The sequence below is a fragment of the Corvus moneduloides genome, chromosome 2 (genome assembly GCF_009650955.1).
Source record: "Corvus moneduloides isolate bCorMon1 chromosome 2, bCorMon1.pri, whole genome shotgun sequence".
Classification (NCBI taxonomy): Eukaryota; Metazoa; Chordata; class Aves; order Passeriformes; family Corvidae; genus Corvus; species Corvus moneduloides.
The window spans coordinates 114,678,490-114,696,420 of NC_045477.1; the positions used below are offsets into that span (position 1 = coordinate 114,678,490).

At 36.8% G+C, this 17,931-nt stretch overlaps 1 protein-coding gene across 1 annotated transcript in view; it reads right to left on the minus strand.

The window, feature by feature from the left end:
• Positions 1-17,931, minus strand: part of CFAP47 (cilia and flagella associated protein 47) — a 280,968-nt gene that overhangs the window by 60,205 nt on the left and 202,832 nt on the right. Inside the window, exons 55-57 of the mRNA XM_032100897.1 lie at positions 12,946-13,050; positions 11,197-11,353; positions 4,214-4,309 (exon numbers count right to left, since the gene is read on the minus strand). Of these exons, the coding sequence (XP_031956788.1) occupies positions 4,214-4,309; positions 11,197-11,353; positions 12,946-13,050 (358 nt within the window). The remainder of the gene's footprint in view (positions 1-4,213; positions 4,310-11,196; positions 11,354-12,945; positions 13,051-17,931) is intronic.

The following is a 17,931-nucleotide window of genomic DNA, read 5'->3' on the forward strand; positions in this document are numbered from 1 at the left end:
AATCTGTGTGTTCTGAATTGCACAAATCCTGTTTGCAAAGTCTCTGTATACAGCAAAAGATGCCCACGCCAAAAGCGATCCCATGAGGAAGGAATCTCACACACTAAGGTGAAGGACAGGTAGGTTTCTCACTCAGAGGACAAATCCAGTGAAGATGGTAATAAAATATTCTCATGAAGCTCCTGGCTGAATGTCCACCAACTCCATGGGACCTCCAACAGCCAGGGAGAATCACCAGTCTACAACAGGATCTGGCCTGACAGTAAATCTTTCTCTGACAGACTGGTGCTGATGACACATGGACCATAAATTTTTCTACTAGGTATCCAACAGCCAGTAATTCCCCATCTAGATGCATCTGATCTCCAATCAGCCAGCCTCTGTTCTATATTCACAGCAACATAGCAACTAAAGTTAAGCCTGACTTTGTGCACTGAATTGACCCTGGAGTTAATCCTGGACCTTCTCACAAAGCCAGCCCTAACAGCACCTCAGGAGCAGGGACAGAAGAAGTAGTCAGGTATAAAAACACTGAGATGTTAAAGGCAACCTGATCTAGCAAAATGTGCCTCTTCCCAAAACCAAGAAATAGTAGAGTAGAAGGAAAAGACGAGCTGCAGTCCTGAGAGCTCAATGTACCCTCAGCTTGAGGAACTACCAGCTGGAGCCACTGATGGTTGACTTCAGCAGAACCTCTGATGGAAGTTAGAAATTGTAAAATTATTTCTGCTTGTTGTGAGTGAACAAATCCTGGTCATAAAATGCATTTAAAACATGAAAGAGGAAAGAAAACTTCGTATTTTCCAACACGTTTTCAAAATAGTCTGCTAGAATGGAGAAGTATTTCTCACAGCTCTTTATTTTTTTTTCCTTTTTTCTGGCTCTTCAAGTCATTTTGAGATAATGGAAGCATTATAAAAGAAACAGAGACAGAGGAACTAAGGACAACCAGGGCAAACAAGTATGTTAGTTTTGTTTTTTCAGTCTTTGAAAGCAATAATAAGAAAAAACAGACTGTGCATGCAAAATTACTGAAAGAAAAAAGCAGATGCAAATAAATATAGAATTCAAGAAGCAAATCTTGAAACCTAATATTTTAGGGAAATAGCCTGAGGACCTGAAAAAAAATTTTGCCATTTCTTAGGTGAAATTAGTTTAAAAGCCAAATTATCTGTAATCACAGTGGACTGTACATGACAGAAAAAGTATGCTAAAATTCCTTCTCAAAGAATGTTGAATAAAATATGAAACTGTAATAGTGACATGCTTCCAAAGAGCACACACAGAATTTTAGTATCTCAAATTTGATTGCCATCAACTGGTTTTAAACTGCAGGCAGCTTTTTGGAAAATGTCTCATTAACATTAAATACATTTATCAAATATATTTCATCTTTCCTTCCTAAGTGCTCAGTAAAGTTAATAAATACATTTATTTTACACGAAATCAAAGTTAGAAGGAAAAATTAAAGAGTTAGTCATGGAGTTCTCCATGGGAAAAGAGATAAACATGATACAAGTGACATGGCAGCTTAAAATACAGAAGTTTTAAAATATAAAACTTGTGCTGAAATATAGAGAGAAGTATCTAAAAAGCAGGTTCAACCAACTGCCCTGTTCACTGTTCCTGTTTGATGCTGCACCAAGTGGTTACAACAGAGAAGCTTATTGACCACCCAGAACAGCAGCTAAGCCATAAAATGCAGTCACTGGAGGTTGAGTGCAAAATGAGATCACACCTTCACTATGAGGACTGTTCCTGAAGTAACATAGCTTGTGTTACTGGGAAGCCAGGGCAGGGAAAAAGGATACTCTGCTATGAGTAACAATTTCATAGCATGGATAGTATTTTGGATTTCTTGTGAAAGGATGATGAAAAAATGACTCCTAGACTCTCAGACTATCTCACTATTTTTGAATTTCTACCCTCAGTTTTTAGAGTGAGTGAGTAAAAAACAAGTAATTAATTAGCAACAAGCACAGTTTTTCCATAAGCATGAATGCTGCTCATAAAATGACCTAGCAATCATATTGCAGCAAGTCTATCAAGAATAATATTTAGTTACAACACATTTTCAAAGTATTGTTTCTTTTGTATAGGGAATAATGGTAAGCAGTAACACCTGCATCTAATCTGATCTTCACTTCTGATCACATCAGTAAGATATTTCAGACATAAAATATGAGGAAAAAGTACAACTTTTAAAGATACTTCTGTGAAGTGATTGCACTTTCAGTTTTACTGTGTACATAAATTAGATTGTTTTTGGGCAGTTCACCACTGCTTCTGTGGAAAAAAAATATATATAAGGTCATGGCAAAAGTTACAGCCTTTATATATCTGTGTAAAATGTTGTGCTGGTTTTGGCTGGGGTAGGATTAATTTTCTTCCCAGTGGCTGGTATGGGGCAGTGTTTTGGATTTGTGCTGAAGACAGTGATGATAATATAGGGATGTTTTTGTTATTGCTGAGCAGGGCTTACACAGAGCCAAGACCTTTCCTGCTTGTCCTACTGCCACACTGGTGTGGCGTGTACACATGGTGTGCATGGGAGGTTGGGAGGAGACACAGCCAGGATGGGTGACCCAAACTGGCCAAAGGGATATTCCAGACCATGTGACATCCTGGATCAGTGTATAAAGTTGGGGGAGGAAAGAGGGGACGTGTGGAGTGATGGTGTTTGTCTGCCCAAGTCACTGATACACGTGATGGAGCCCTGCTCTCCTGGAGGTGGCCAAACACCTGCCCAGCCATGGGAAGCAGTGAATGAATTGCTTGTTTTGCTTTGCTTGTCTGCAAGGCTTTTGCTTTCCCTATTAAACTGTCTTTATCTCAGCCCACAAGTTTTCCACCTTTTATCCTTCCAATTCTCTCCCTGGTCCTGCTGGTGGGGGAGTGAGTGAGTGGCTGCCTGGAGTGAAACCATGAGAAATGGATATATAGAAAATGACATGACATCCAGATCAATTCTTACACCTCCTTTTCTTCTAAATCCTTCTTTCTGTATCACCTAGAAATGTTTTGAGGCATAGTGAGCTCCCAGAAGAGAAAACAAAAATAGTTCCTTGCTGGGAACAGTAAGGTCTGCAATATCCTTTACAAAACAAAGATCTGTCAAGTACACCTACAGGAAAACCATAGTACATGGCAAATTTTTTTGAATGAAATTGTAAACAAGTGATCCTCATGTCATATTTCTAAACCAGGTCTTTAATGTGAGATAGACACTATTTCTTCACAGAAAATGGTATGGCTTATTCTGATATCTATCTTCACATGAAAGAGATGCTCACACATATTTGTGGGGGTATAAGCGAAGAAAATTAATGTCTTTGGTAAATAATTGAAGATATGAATAATTTAACTGTGTGTTCTGAAATTGTAAAGCACTTCTAAGAAGTAATCAATGGAAATAATTAGAAGAAAAATTTTTAAAATAGGTAAAGAAATCTACTTATCTTCTATACTTCAGCAATGAATAGTTTGAAATTACTGAAATATGCTATTTCTATGATAATCCAAGCCTTATCATAACACCAGATAAATCAAATAAATCAATTATCATATACAAATAATAAATAAATTTTGGTAAAATTACAGCGCTAAAGGCAATTCATTCCTTTCATATCTCATCTTAGATCAGATAGGACCAGCAATGCTACCTAAAATTTAATTCAGGAAATTAAACCAAGAAGTTTAATTCTTTCCATAGTTCAGGTCTATAGTGTCTGGGAAAATTTTCATAAGAAAATACAGGAAATAGTACTTTCCAACTAAAAAACTATCTTATAAAAACTGAGACAAACAACAAATAAATGAAACCAAAAAATAAATAATCACCCCCCCCCCCCCGAAAAAAAACCAAAAACAAGTTTAAATGACTGATAAGGCTGAAGAGAAACATAACTGTATCTAGAATGAAATAATTGAGAAGTCAATTTTCTTTTTTGTTTTCTGTTAATTCAGTAAAAAGTAAAAGTAGTTACAAATGTCTAATTCATTGATTTTTGGAATTTCTTTCCTCTTCTTTTTCTTCTTAACCAGTCCTTCAAACAACAAAAAAATTATTTTAAAAATAATTTTCTTAGCAATTACATATTTTTTCACTCTAGTACTTCATGTTTTAGGAAACTGTGACTTGTTGCAGGTTAAGTTGATAAAATAAGTAACATTAATAGTTTAAATGTATTTTAAGGGTTAAGGAGTTACATACCTTGTGGATGTTTAAACAGAAGTTGAAAAACAGATTCCTTAGTGGTGGACTGGGACAGGACAGATGCACTCAGATGCTGACTCAACAGCTCCTCATCTAAAAAAAAAAAAAATTAAAAATTATTTTTGGAAGCTCATTTAGAATTCAAAATTGATGGAGCCATTTCCCTAATAAAACAGCTTCACAGACAGGGGTTTCAAAAAATACATTCTTGAGTGGGAACACATGGACCCCTTTTCCCCTGCTTTTATTAAAGGTCTTCTCAGTATTCTCCTCATTGTAAAAAAGTATAGCTAGAATATGGGTATCTTTTAAATAGAATTGAAATGAAATAACACAGTATCAAGAAAAACCAAAGTTTAAAATGTTTTCAGTTAAATAACATCTAGATATTAAAAAAATAAACTGTTTCCTAAATTAAAAATCAGGTAGCAGTGAAAGCCGATGGTGACATGAAATGTAAGATACACAGGTTCAGGACCAGCAGCACTGACACAGCTGCAGACAAGAATTGCTTTCTTGTTGGAAAGTTACTGGATCAACCAACAGATCACTTCATAAAGACAGAGGATTTAGACATGATTTAGATTGTTTCACTGATTACTGTCAATGCTGTGGATAAATGAAAAATGAGACAGGAAAAACTGGTTTGAAGTCCAATTCTATAAACAGGTCTTGGAACTGTTCAAGCAGCCAAAGGAAATTCCTTGTAAGAAATATGTCTAGCAGCTAACTCCAAGAACCTGAGGCCAATAGATAGACTATATCTGTATAATATGCCATATTAAAGTGTGGTAACACTGAATGATGAACGGCTGACAGGAAGATGGGATACACAGGACTCATCTAACATCCAGGGAAGACTGTCATTTGGGCTTATGGAACTAAGTTAAGATAGCTTTAAGAAACAGAATAATGATCAAAGATGTTCAGGAAGGCAAAGAACAGCTCTCTTGGCACTATCAAACTTCTTGCTTCTGTTTGAGAAACAGCCTCAAAATTATTTCATCTCACGAACAAAGTTCTGGGTATCAGAAGCCAGCTTAGAGGTTCAAAATAAGACCTGCAACCTATGAGGAAATACAAAAAGAATTGAAGGGCCCTTTCCAGATATTAAAAGATGGGTGTAAAAGAAAAGCCAACACACTCATTTTAATATATCAGTAAAAAAACTGTATCATCTCCTTTCTTGAACTGATAGACTGCAGTGGCAAAAGCATGGCTATAGTGAAATCTTCCTCTATAATGCTATTTATTCTGAAGGAATTATTTTCTATATTTTTTCCAGGATGCTAATAAGCTTAATACTGTAAATTTCCCCTACTAGAAGAGTTTTCTCAACTTTAAAATATATGGTATTTATTTTTAGCTTATATGCTTCTACCTATTCAGCTAAAAAGTAATTTTCACACAATTAGCTAACTAATCTCCAGAGATATTTCTTTATCTGAAAAATAGCTTCACTGTATGAAATTAAAGGCACTAGGTTATGCTTCATGATGCTTCAAAATTGCATTTATCAATTCAGAGTTGGACTTATTTTAACTGGTAGCTAAAATAATGATTTGAATTGTTTCAGAATCAGCACAAAGTGATGTTAGCACTTTTATTCTAAATTGATTAGATGACTGAAAATAGTATTTCTTCACATCTTTACTATTTCATTTTAACACTGGCACACATATATATGCAATAATACTTAGTCCAATATATTTTCCCTGAAAGAAAAATGACCAAGTAGCAGATTTGCCTTTCCCTGAAAGAAAAATGACCAAGTAGCAGATTTGCCTTTGAGTACTTAGTTCAATTGCATAAAGTCACAGAAAGTAGTTTGAAAATATATTTCAAAGTACATTTAAAAAGTGCCAATTCTAATTTGGAAATCTTTGAATGGAAAAAGACACAGCCAAGCTACTGTGCATGCAGCCTTATCTTGGACATAAGGTAAGTTTTAATAAGCAATCTTATATACTGCCACAGATATCAATTTTGCTACTGCAGGTAACACTGGATTCCAGAGGAACCAATTCACCTCCCTTATCCAATTCCTAATTACTGCTGTAGCTTTAATCTTTTCTTTGAGCACAGCCCTTCACACTTTGAAACAAATATCCTCTATAAAAGCTGTTGCAACTTTTTCTTGAACTATATATTTGGCCCACTGAAATTTTGAAATTAAATTACCCACATTGACTGAAATAAAGCACTAATACTTAAGCAAAATTCTTATTCAGGTTAACTCTGTGGGCTCTGGTTTACACTGGAGATTTTAGCAGTTTGAATTATTTGTATCATTTTTGTTGCTTCCAAAAACTCTTACTAGAAATACTATATAGGGGTATTTACAGAAGAGCAGGATCATTCAACCTGAAACAGCTGAACTAGTACAAATGGTTGCTAAACCATCTGTGGCAAGAGTTTGCATACTCTGTAGTTCTGGTCATTGGCTCATATTGGGGAAAAATCACCTGCTGTCAAATAAACATTACTCACATGACTATTCTTAATGTAGCTATGAATGCCTATGTGAAAAAGAGCTGCACATTTAACTACCCAAGTGTCTAAATCCTAGGAAGAAAACTTACTGGTATTAAATTCAACAATAAAATACCTCGTTTTAAGAGGTCCAGTGTAGTAGTAGTAGTTTTACTTGCTCTATAAGTACCCCAAATAGAGGACTGTTTGTGCCACAACAGCAGTCAAAATTCAGAGAAAGAAACATTTCTGAGGATTAATGCTCTTGGGTTTGACAAAGCTTCAGAAATGTAAATGAAAGCTTCAGAAATGGTCCTGATATAACATTTCCCAATTAATGTCTATTTTAATTCCTGGACTCTGCAGTTCTAAACATAATTTCACATCTATCTAGGGCAGAAACTGACTATGGAATGTTACTTGAAAGCAAGATACAGATAACTTGTGTAATTTTCTTTAAAGCATCAAGTAAATCTATAAATGTTGATGTTTATTGTTTGTACACTTTAATCGAGATGCCCTATTTTCTCTTAAGAAGGGGCACATGGTCTAAAACACAATCTCTAAAAATCAAGATCGGTCAGGCATGTCACTCTGACTTCTGAGTTGCTGCCTTCTGTTGACTTCCCCACTCTACCCTCTCTCTGGCCTCCAGAAACATCAGCAATAAGCCTGACAAATTATTTCTCAGGATATGTAAGGGCCAGGAATGCTAAACTGCACTTGTGCATACATGATTTTGCTTATAAGACTAGATTTCTCTTCCCCTGGAAAGATGGAAATAAGAATTCCAGTAAGTATTCCTACACAAAGCAAATCACAGAACAACCAACATCTAAATACAGCTTGAATGCATAAATCAACTGTCTTGTTATGGTTAAAATAAAGCAAACTTTATGTACAGGTCACCAAGAGCAACTGAATTAGAAAATTAACATTATAATTAATCTGATTAACAAATTTAAGATAGATTTTAAAGGACAGGTATGATTTTCCTTTCATAAAGACTTCAGTATAATTTTTTTTTTTTTCAAGTAAAACCTTTTGTAATTCCACAGATCACAGAAACAGTAGATCATCATCATGTCAGGCCTACTGATGGGTAAAGAAAAATGAAGACTGAAAACTTCTGAGGCATAAAAACAAACATCAGTCATTCACTGTCTAAGCTGGATGCTTCTGCCTCTGTCACTGTTCCTGGGACAAGTAAATGCTCTATTGTTAGAACAATAACTGTTTTCACTAAAACAATTAAACAACATGGTTTCTCCTGTTTCTCAGAATTTCACAATCTACTAGGCTTTAGTTACAATATTTAAGCTCTATAAATAATTTCCCATGAAGTTGCATCACAGATAAGTTTGATTATTCTTCTCCACTATTTGGTGAACAGCACACTGGATTACCATTCTTACAAATAATACCTAATAGTATTGGACTACTAAACTGTTCTGTCTGGCACGAGATTTACTCTCAATAAGACAAGCAGTTTGCATCTCTTAATTGCTCTTGTTGTTGTACAAATCAGAATCCCAGCTTGCACTTTCCACTAGAATAAAGCATGCTGCATTCATGAGATGCAATAGGAACCTTTATACCACAGACATAATACACACCTACACTGCAAAATTTATACAACCAGTTATTTCCTGGTCAAGTAGGGTGGGTTGCACAGCTAGTAATTCACAGCACTTCTAATTCACACTGTCTGGCCCAAGGTAAGCACACAGGGTATATGGAGTGAGGGGAAAATATAAAGGGTTAACATTTTAGCATGAAAATTGCATTACTAATAATATGAAAGTTCATTCTGTCTTCAGCTGTTCCAAGAATGATGAGTTGATGAACAAAGCAATTCAAAACTGAGGTACACCAACAATTTATCAAGGTAACTCTGGACTGAAGCTCACCATCCATCATGTCAGTCCCTTTCCCTAATTTACATTGCAATCTCTGTCATCATCCATGTCGTTAATACAGGTCTTGAATAATATGGGCCCCAACGCTGACCCCTGGGGTGCAACAATCATTACCAGCCAGCAGCTGAATGTCAAGATGTTGATCACTATCATTTGAGACCAACAGTTCAGCCAAGTTTCCAATCCACTCAGCAGTCATTCACCAAGCCTAGACTTCCTCAGCTTCCAAACAAGAATGTTACAGGATACACTGACAAAAGTCCTAATAAATCATAGTATATTACATTCACTGCTCCTCCTTTATTTGCATAATCACTCATTTCCTTATAGAAGGCAATCACATTTGTCAATCATGATTTGCACTTAAGAAATCCACTTGACTAGTCCTGATTACCTTCTTGACCTTCATGGGCTTGGACATGGACTGTAAGAGAATGTGCTAATCATGGGCTACCCACACTGCAAAAGGTGTCCAATGCAAAAAAGTGTCCAATGACCCCACCAGGGCTTCAGGTGAGGCTGATCATCCTACTGATCCTTTAGCCTTCCTTCTACCACTTTTCAAAGGGGAAAACAACAAAGCCTTTTCCCAGTCAACAGAAACATCTGATCAGCATGAATTTTCATAGAAAACAACAGCCTCACAACCATTTTGGCCAATTGTTTTATTACATTATGAATTTTATCTGGATTTGTGGATCTGAATACATCCAGCTGCTCTAAGAAGTCCACAGCCTGTCTCTCCCCTACAGGCTGCCCATTTCCCTCTCAAACCAGGAAGTTCACCTACCACAGCACACATCTAACTGGCTCTTGCCATTCATACTGCAGTGCCAGGGAGAAACCTCAGGAATTCCTGATAGCCTCAGACCAGAGTTGCAGCTGCCACCTGGATTACAGAAGTAATGACTGCACAATCAGAATGATTGCCCAAGAGCAGCTCCTGTGGTGTGCAGTCAACATTTATGCTTCCTTTTCTACTATGAGCAGCACTTTGGAGCCTTGTGTACATGCACTGAATGCCACCTCCTGCATCAACAGCCCTGTGCAGGGCCTATCTGCAGTGCTCCTTGTCACTTAAAGACACCCAGATGCCAGATAAGTAGGAAGCTGGACAAGACTCTGTTCTTCTTAATGCCAGGATCCCCTCTCTGCCAGGTACCCTGCTCAGCAGGTGAACTCTGACTGTCCCCAAGATCCTGGCCATGATTCACTTAGCTTGTAAGCAGAGAATCCTCTGCATGCTGTTACTTCCTTTGCCAGAAGAGAACATCAAGAGAAATTCAGAACTGGTCTAATAATTTACAAATTGAACTCTATTTTGTGACAGTTGTGAATGGAAATATTTCAGCAGTTAATATGGGAAACTGCACTGAAGTCTGACAAAAAAAAAAAAATTGGACAGCAGAAGTTCAGACTGTTTAGTCATGAGACCAAGATGCTTTTGGCCAGGCACCTTTTAGGTAAACATATTTCCAAGATCCCCCATAAAAGAACTGCATATGTGGACAAAGCTGTATTTCTTTATTTCTAATTCATATTCAGAAGGTAGGATTAAAAAGCTTGAGTTTAAGACAAAAATAAACACCAATCTACAGTTTTTAAAAGACATTTCTTCACTTATTCTATGTGCCACAAACCCCAAATCACAGTATGAGTGTGTAAACATGGCTTAAAACATACCTTTGAAGAGGTTTGATTCACTGTTCTCCTATGGTTTTGGTTTTTGCTATTTCTCTTATGTTTATTTATTTATGAAGATAAAACTGGGAGGTTTATCTTCAGGTTTTGTTATTTGTAGATGCCAGGACATGCTTTGGCACCCATTTTCTGGTGCTACCTACAATGTTATGTTTGGGTAGGTGGAGATTCAGAGAACCTTTTAAAGCCTTCTGATGCACTAAAAGTGAAATTTCCTCTTTGAGTAAATTTTAGTCATCAAAGAGAATGTGGGATTTAGAACCTGAGTTCTTACAGCATTTGTGAAATCCCAGTATGGACAGTTACTTATCAATCTCTGATAATTCTGGATCTCATCCTTCAAAGCATGTTTGAAAATATTGATGAAACATACTTGTTCAGAAGGTCATCAGAAAAAAAACAAACAAAAAACAAACTTAACTAAAAATGTTTTGCCCTTGCTCTCTTATTAACTCCTTTAGTTATCCAGAATCTGACCAATAATATAAAACTTTTGAAGGCAACTGAGGAAAAAAAGCAATACAAAGCATTAGCTGTTTGATTTAGACATACAGCTACCAGAACACATCCCAGGAGTCTCCTGTTGCCGAAATGCTACAGTGCAGTCCACAGCCAGCAGCTGCACATCCACACGAGGCTGTGTGACCCAAGAAATCTACTGTGAGCAGTTGTTACAGGTTTGTGTTCTTTCTATCTCCCACAGCACACTCTACAGAGTTTTCAGTGTGGATGTGGATAATACACAACAACTCTTGCCAAAAAATGGAATGAGGCAAATTCAATCACATCCCTTTCACACTTTTAATGCAACCCATACAGCTTAAGTTCCTTCCCCCCCCCAAAAAAAAAAAAAAAAAAAAAAACAAAACAAAGTCCAATCCCCTGTACCTGTCAGCATGATATCTATCACCACATTTTCAGCAGTTGGATTTTTGAAGGATATGACGGCAGAAGAGTACTCGCCAATGCAGGCACTTATGGTGGTTGTTTCCATCTGCTGAGGAGGATGACCAGATCCCGTAAGGTGAAATAGCCACTCTCCAAACTGTGAATGAAATGTGCCACTTTTTATTATTTGACAAGTCAGAGCTGTAGGTTTTAAAGTATTTTGCCTACCTCTTTCTTCTACTGTTCTGTATCTCTGCTATAAGTGAGCTTCAATGTCTGCTTTCTTTTTAATTCCTTCAAGCTGTTGTTATTTCCAGATAGCTAAGTATTGCTATCTGGAAATCAACAGCTCCATTCTGGGAGATGCTCACATCTCCTTTTTGTATTTAATTTCTGTCTTACTTCAAGCACATTGTATTTAACTTCCATCCAGCTACTCAGAGCTTCCAGGGTGGCAAATGGAAGGATGTAGGTGGTTGCAAAAGCAACACTCAAAGCACATATATTAGAACCCGAAAGCAGGTGAAGTGAGAAGTTCTCACCAGAACACAAAGGAAGAAAGAAAATAATTCTTTGGTGGAACAGCAGTAGAATCACACAAAAAGCTAGAAGTGTTACTCCAAAGATAATAAAAAACATTAACATTTAGACACAGAAAAATCAAGGATATTGGAAAAAACTTGTAGATACAAGGTTTCTGTGGACCATCAGGTTTCAGAGAAGATAAGGACATTGTGTCCTCTTGGACTGACCTTGGATACATACTGTTCATATAAGAATTGCTGTCTCCTTGTTTTTATCCTTAATAAATATTTAAGAGAAATTCTGAAAATAAATGCTGTGATAACACCACCTGCAAATAACCAGTCTGTTCAACATACTTTTTCAGGAAAAAAATTGCCACAGGACTTCCTTCAGTATTTGTTTTCTTCATATAAAACAATATTTGCTCTTTTAGTATTACTTAAAATACTACTGAAAACTGCTGGTAGCACTAAACTGGAATAATTCACAGGTCAGCAGTCTTTTAGGATATCTGAAACTCAAAAAAAAAAAAAAATACAGAGAGGAAATTGCACAGAAAGCAAATGCTTCATTTAACCACACCTCACATGATGAAATATTATCATTTGCATTGTACTATCAAGTTTTCTTTTTTATTCCAGCTGTAATTTAAAAACAGTTAGTAGGTCATATTGATGACATATGTCTCTTTATTTACTTGTTTCTCATCAACTTTAGGAAAATTCACAGAGGAAAAAAGTAAACAACTCTAAGGTGTTCAAAGTAAAAAGCCTTTTCAGATAAAATGAAAGGAAGAATTCACTTTTTCAAGTGTGTGACCTTCTAAAATTCAGTTCAGATAAAAAATGAAACTATTTAGTTTTGTTTGGGGTTGGGAAAAACATCAAGAAATTTAATTTCAGAGGTGATGCTGCTAAGAAGCAGCAGTCTTCTAGTGTTAAAAACAGCAGAACACAGTACTGAGCAAGCTAATATTATTCATTATTTGTTCTAGCTCCTAGGCCATTATACCACATTTTAATATTGTAAACAGAATAATTTCTGTGTAGAACAAAGGATACAACAAATTGTAAGTTTTCATCATCTTTGCATTTGCTTTTTCATTATGCATCCAGTCACTAAACTTCAACTCGACCTACAGGCTAAGCCTCTGACTTCCTTGCCTGTCACAAATTATATCTAATATGAATCTCAAGTGTTGTGGGCATGAGCACATGATCCTACCTTTGGGCATTGGAAGGTTATTGTCGCCTTGTGATTGCGTCTTCCAAGGGCAGTGGGACAGAATCTCACAGGCAGCTGAGTGGTGGAATGAGGAGGAATAGTCAGCTGTACAAACACAAGAAAGAGGCAAAACAAAGGAGGGGTAAGAGAGAGGAAATCAATTTTTTTGAGTCTGTGTCTGTTTTGTGCTCTGTACCAACAGTGTTGATGTGTATATGATTAATGTGTTCCACCAGATGCATTCTCCCCTCTCAGCCAGCACAGGCTGCAAAGGCAGCGAGTGCATTGCAGCAAACAATCCCAGTGGCAGTCACTGCACGTCCTCTGCCCAGCCACCCCAGGGCTGGTGTTAGAGACTGCTCCAAGGACATCAAACACCACTCAAACAGGACTCTGGTGTCTGATCGTACTGATGACACTGAAGGGTTATCACAGCGACCTCCACAGACAAAAACTGGCTTAGAAAGGGAATACATGCCAGGTTTTAATAAGCCAGTGCATTGTCTCCCTTCTGCTTACCTTTATCGAAACCAACACTGTAAATAACGTTGCAAGTTTTCTCTTCACCTCAAGTATTCTACTTGAGACTCAACTGCACAGGGAAAAAGCAAGGTAGCTGGCTACAATGGAGCAAGATATGCTGTAAGAACCAGATAAGCAGTGAAAGAGCAGAACTAAGAATGATAAAAATGCCAGTGCACTAAAAGAGTGATCAGCCAGAATCACTGAATACACAACTACTGTGTCTATTTCTTTAATAAAAAACAGGTACTATCCTTTAAATATCACATATGTTTAAATAATGTTTGTATGTAACAAGAGATAAAAAGGTAATTGATTGCTATCATGAGCAGTTAACCTGTATTTTATAAAAGGAATATAATTTGCAATAAAAGGTCAAAACAACACCCTACCACAGCTGGTACTGACAAAGCACACATATAGCTACCAACTCCTAGAGTTGAAGCATGGCTACGACAAAAACTCCAGGGAAGGGCAGTATTTTACTGTGCTCCACCTTTTAGGCCCTACAACCTTCAGTGGCCGACCCACTAGGAAGCCACCTAACACTGCCCCAGTGTGTGATAGATGGACAGCTCTGCCAGTCAGAGACTGGGTTAGCACCACCCCAGTGATTGATTGATTGATTGCAGCTCAGCCAAGCTGGGGAGTCTGGGGTCACTGTCTCCCCACAAAGCAAGGCCTGGCTCACCCCCAACCCCACACACACAGAGGTGTTATCTTGGACCATTGATCTCATCCACTCTCTGACAGAGCCTTATGTTGCTTTTCCTCACTGCCCTGTGGCTTTCCCTGCCATCCCAGAGCTGGGCCCAGGCAGGAGGCACAGCATTCCTGGTCTTGCCAGTCATCCTCTGGGTGTGTTTCTAGGGTACTCTTACCTGGAATAAAACACAGATCCTTCCAAACAGTGTTAAAAGTGATAATATAAAAGGAAATCTTTAATTGAAAGGCCTTCAAGCTGCATAATATGGCAATATGCACATGTAATACAGTAGTTCTACAATTTTATAAGGTTAATTGATTAATATCCCTATCAAATATTGTCCAATTAGAAGAACAGTAGTTTAGGTAATTTTACCCTGGGAACTGCCCCATCGGAATTGGTCCAGGGGCTTTTTTGCCCCGTTTCTTGCTGTGTCTTCTCAGATTCTGGTTGGAAAACAAAAGGTCTTTGTTGCAGGTTCTCTTCTTGGAAACAAGACTAAACAGTATTTCAGGAATGTGTTAGAAGGTTAGCTTATTGTTCTAAAAGGTAGGGGAACAAGAGTAGGGAAAGTACTAGAAGATACAAGCATGCAGCAGCCTCCAAATCTACAAATACATGAAAGTATATAAAAAGCTAAAAATCTTTAGGCATCAGTAGCAGCTCAGTTAGGGACAGGGATGTTGATGTGCCTTGAACAACAGATATCCCTCCTGATGGCAGTGGGAGGTAGGTTGTGCAGAAGAGAGGACAGAGCTCAGGTGTGCTCAACTAACACACAAAACATGTATTTTTTTTTTTTTCTCTTTTGGGGAGAAAGTTTCAAAGTAATTAATCAGAATACTGCCATAATAGTTAATTAAACTTTCATTTGCAGTCCAGTTCCAGACCCATTTATTAAATGAAGACTCACAAATGGAGAGAGAACCATAGTAGAAAGAACCCCTTCCCAAATACTTTTGAATAGAATGAAAAAGTAGATAAAGACAGGATGTCACCTAATAAGAATACATAATTAAATTAATTAAATTAACACTAAGATTTTAAAATTTCGAGTAATTTCAGTAAGACGTCCACATTATTCATAATAATAACTCTTCCATAGAGATGGAAACAGACAGGAGTTCGATTTCCAGGAAGTATTACTTGACATTTAATCATTACTCAGAAAATGCAGTGCCACAATGAATCAAAATAACCAACATGGAGTTATGCTAATCCCAGCAGACTGCCTACTCTGAAAGCAGAAAGGATTGTTAATTTTTACATTATAGATTTGGTTTTAAAAATTCATTTTGTATTATACAGTATGATGTTCTCTGTATCCATAAAGTAATTTGTTTTGAAATAAGCTGAGCAAAAAAAATTACTTGCTTTCTACTGAAATCCAAAGAATAAATTGCTTTTAGAACTAGAATTGAGAAATAATGCTAAACAACGTATTTTAAGAAGGTCATAAAATCATTCAATCATTCAATTAAACGTGCTGATGTTAACACATCTCCTGCCTTTCATTTTTTTTACATAAAGAAGTGGCTTCCATGATACTCATGTGAAAAGGAACTATCATTGCTCTTCATAATACCTCAGGTATAACTGTTTAAATAGAGAAGCTTAGTCTGAAGCAACTATAAATACATTATTTCTGTTATAAAATGAAGAAAGGAGGGAATTTTTTCATTGAATCTGAGAGTTTGCTCTCTACTCTGTACAAAACAATATTCATAGTCATTAAGAAAATCCTTAAAGCTTGCACACAGAGATTGCACTCCTTCCTGCCAGCCCTTCTCTACTAAATTATTTGTCCTCAATAAAAATTGTGTTTCAAAGCCAATCAGGAAAGAACACAGCTTAATGGAAAAGGTTTAGGCTAGTTATAAGCCAGGAGAATAGGAAACTGAAGACTTACAGTGAAAGGACAATTCTTTTTGGCCATAGAGACAATCCTGTTTGTAAGACTTTTTTTTACATCATAAATATATGTGTGTATCAATATAAGACACATATATGTGAAATACATCCATGTATTTGTATAGAAAAAAAGTAGTAAATTTGGGATCATAACAGTATTAATTACTGAAAATTTTCAGCTGTTAAATCTGATGCTGAAACTGAATCCTTTTCTGCTAAAGACAAAGAAAGATGTGGTCAGGACAGAAAAACGAAACTCAACATCCCAATGACTTTTTCCCCAGACACTCCTAATATGCAATATGTTAATGGAAAATGAGTTGGAACTTTACAGTAAACTTATGTAAGTTCACTTTTATTCCAGCTTTTAGATAATTTGGCAGCATTTATAAAGTTATTAAGTTAGTTTAAGGTTGACAAGAAGGGAAACAAAAATTAGGTGTAGCTTGTTAAAAAAAGAAACAAAAAAGGAAAAAGGATATGAAAATCCAAATCCCATTAAAGGGAATACTTGAAAGCTTTTATCAAATTTTTGAAAGAAAACAAAGATGTTATATTCCATTTAAACCATCCTAGGCTACAATTGCAAAGCTACTAGTAAGATATGCCTGCTTTTCTCATTTTTGTCAGTGTGCAAAGGGTAACAGAGCTGCTTCTAATGACATGAAGCTGGCAAGAGATTTAAAGCCTTTGAATTTCATTTAGGCTTCATTATGCACCCTGAAATTCAGGAATACTTGAGCCTAATCCAACTGGACCTCAGGAAAGTGTATTGTTAATGATGTCCATACTTTAAGTTGAATCAGTTCTTTAGAAAATAATCCCTTGTGGTATTTCAGTAATGCCCTTTCTTCCAAATTGAAACTGGAACAAACTTCCACACACATGAAAATATGTTAATAATATTTGAATTTTTTTAAATTCTGAAATATTAGTCAACATTTTGGTTATTAATTTTAGGCAAATATCCCTAGGGAAGAAAAAAATTCTGTGATATCACTGCTGAATCTGGTTTATTTAACATAACTCAGTGACTGAAGAAATCGATTTGAGACATTTTCTGATCGACAGCCCAGTATATTCGAAAGTTCTACATCTTAGATGACATAAAAACAAATATGGAAAGTTATATGAAATATTAAAATTACTGGCCTGACTCTAATATCTTTAAATATAATGTATCTTTATTGGACAATCCCATCTTCAATCTAATGTTCTAATAATTTGCTCTTTTTTGTTGCATTTCATCTGAGGGTTGCACAAATCAGAATCTTTCTGCTGACAAGAAAGCATTATTTGCTTTAAAGAGAGCAGAAACTTAAATGATCAAGATGGGAAACTTCTTCCATGCATAGCAAAGGCTTTGAAATGGGTGTTATTATAAACCAATACCCGAAATACAAGGCATGGTTTATGAGCAGTAAACTTCTGGAAGTTGAATGCACTGTTGTGTGGAGGTACTAAACCTAGGATGTAACATATTCAGGAGAAGCAAGTTCACATCTGGAGAGCTTTGTCCATGTCTGGGCTCCCCAGCCCAAGAAAGACAAGGAATTATTGGAGAGGGTCCAGCAGAGGCTGCAAAGATGGTTGGGGGTCTGGAGCATCTCTTGTGAGGAGAGACAGTGGGAGCTGGGCCTGCGCAGTCTGGAGAAAGCCCAGCTCAGAGGGGACCTCATCAATGTATACAAGTATCTTATGGGCAAATGCCAAACTCTTTCCACTGTTGCCCAGTGACAGGACAAGAGCAATGGCCATGAGCTGAAGCACAGAAAGTTCCATCTCAATACGAGGAAAAACTTCTTTCCTGTGAGAGTAACTGAGCACTGGAACCCGCTGTCAACAGA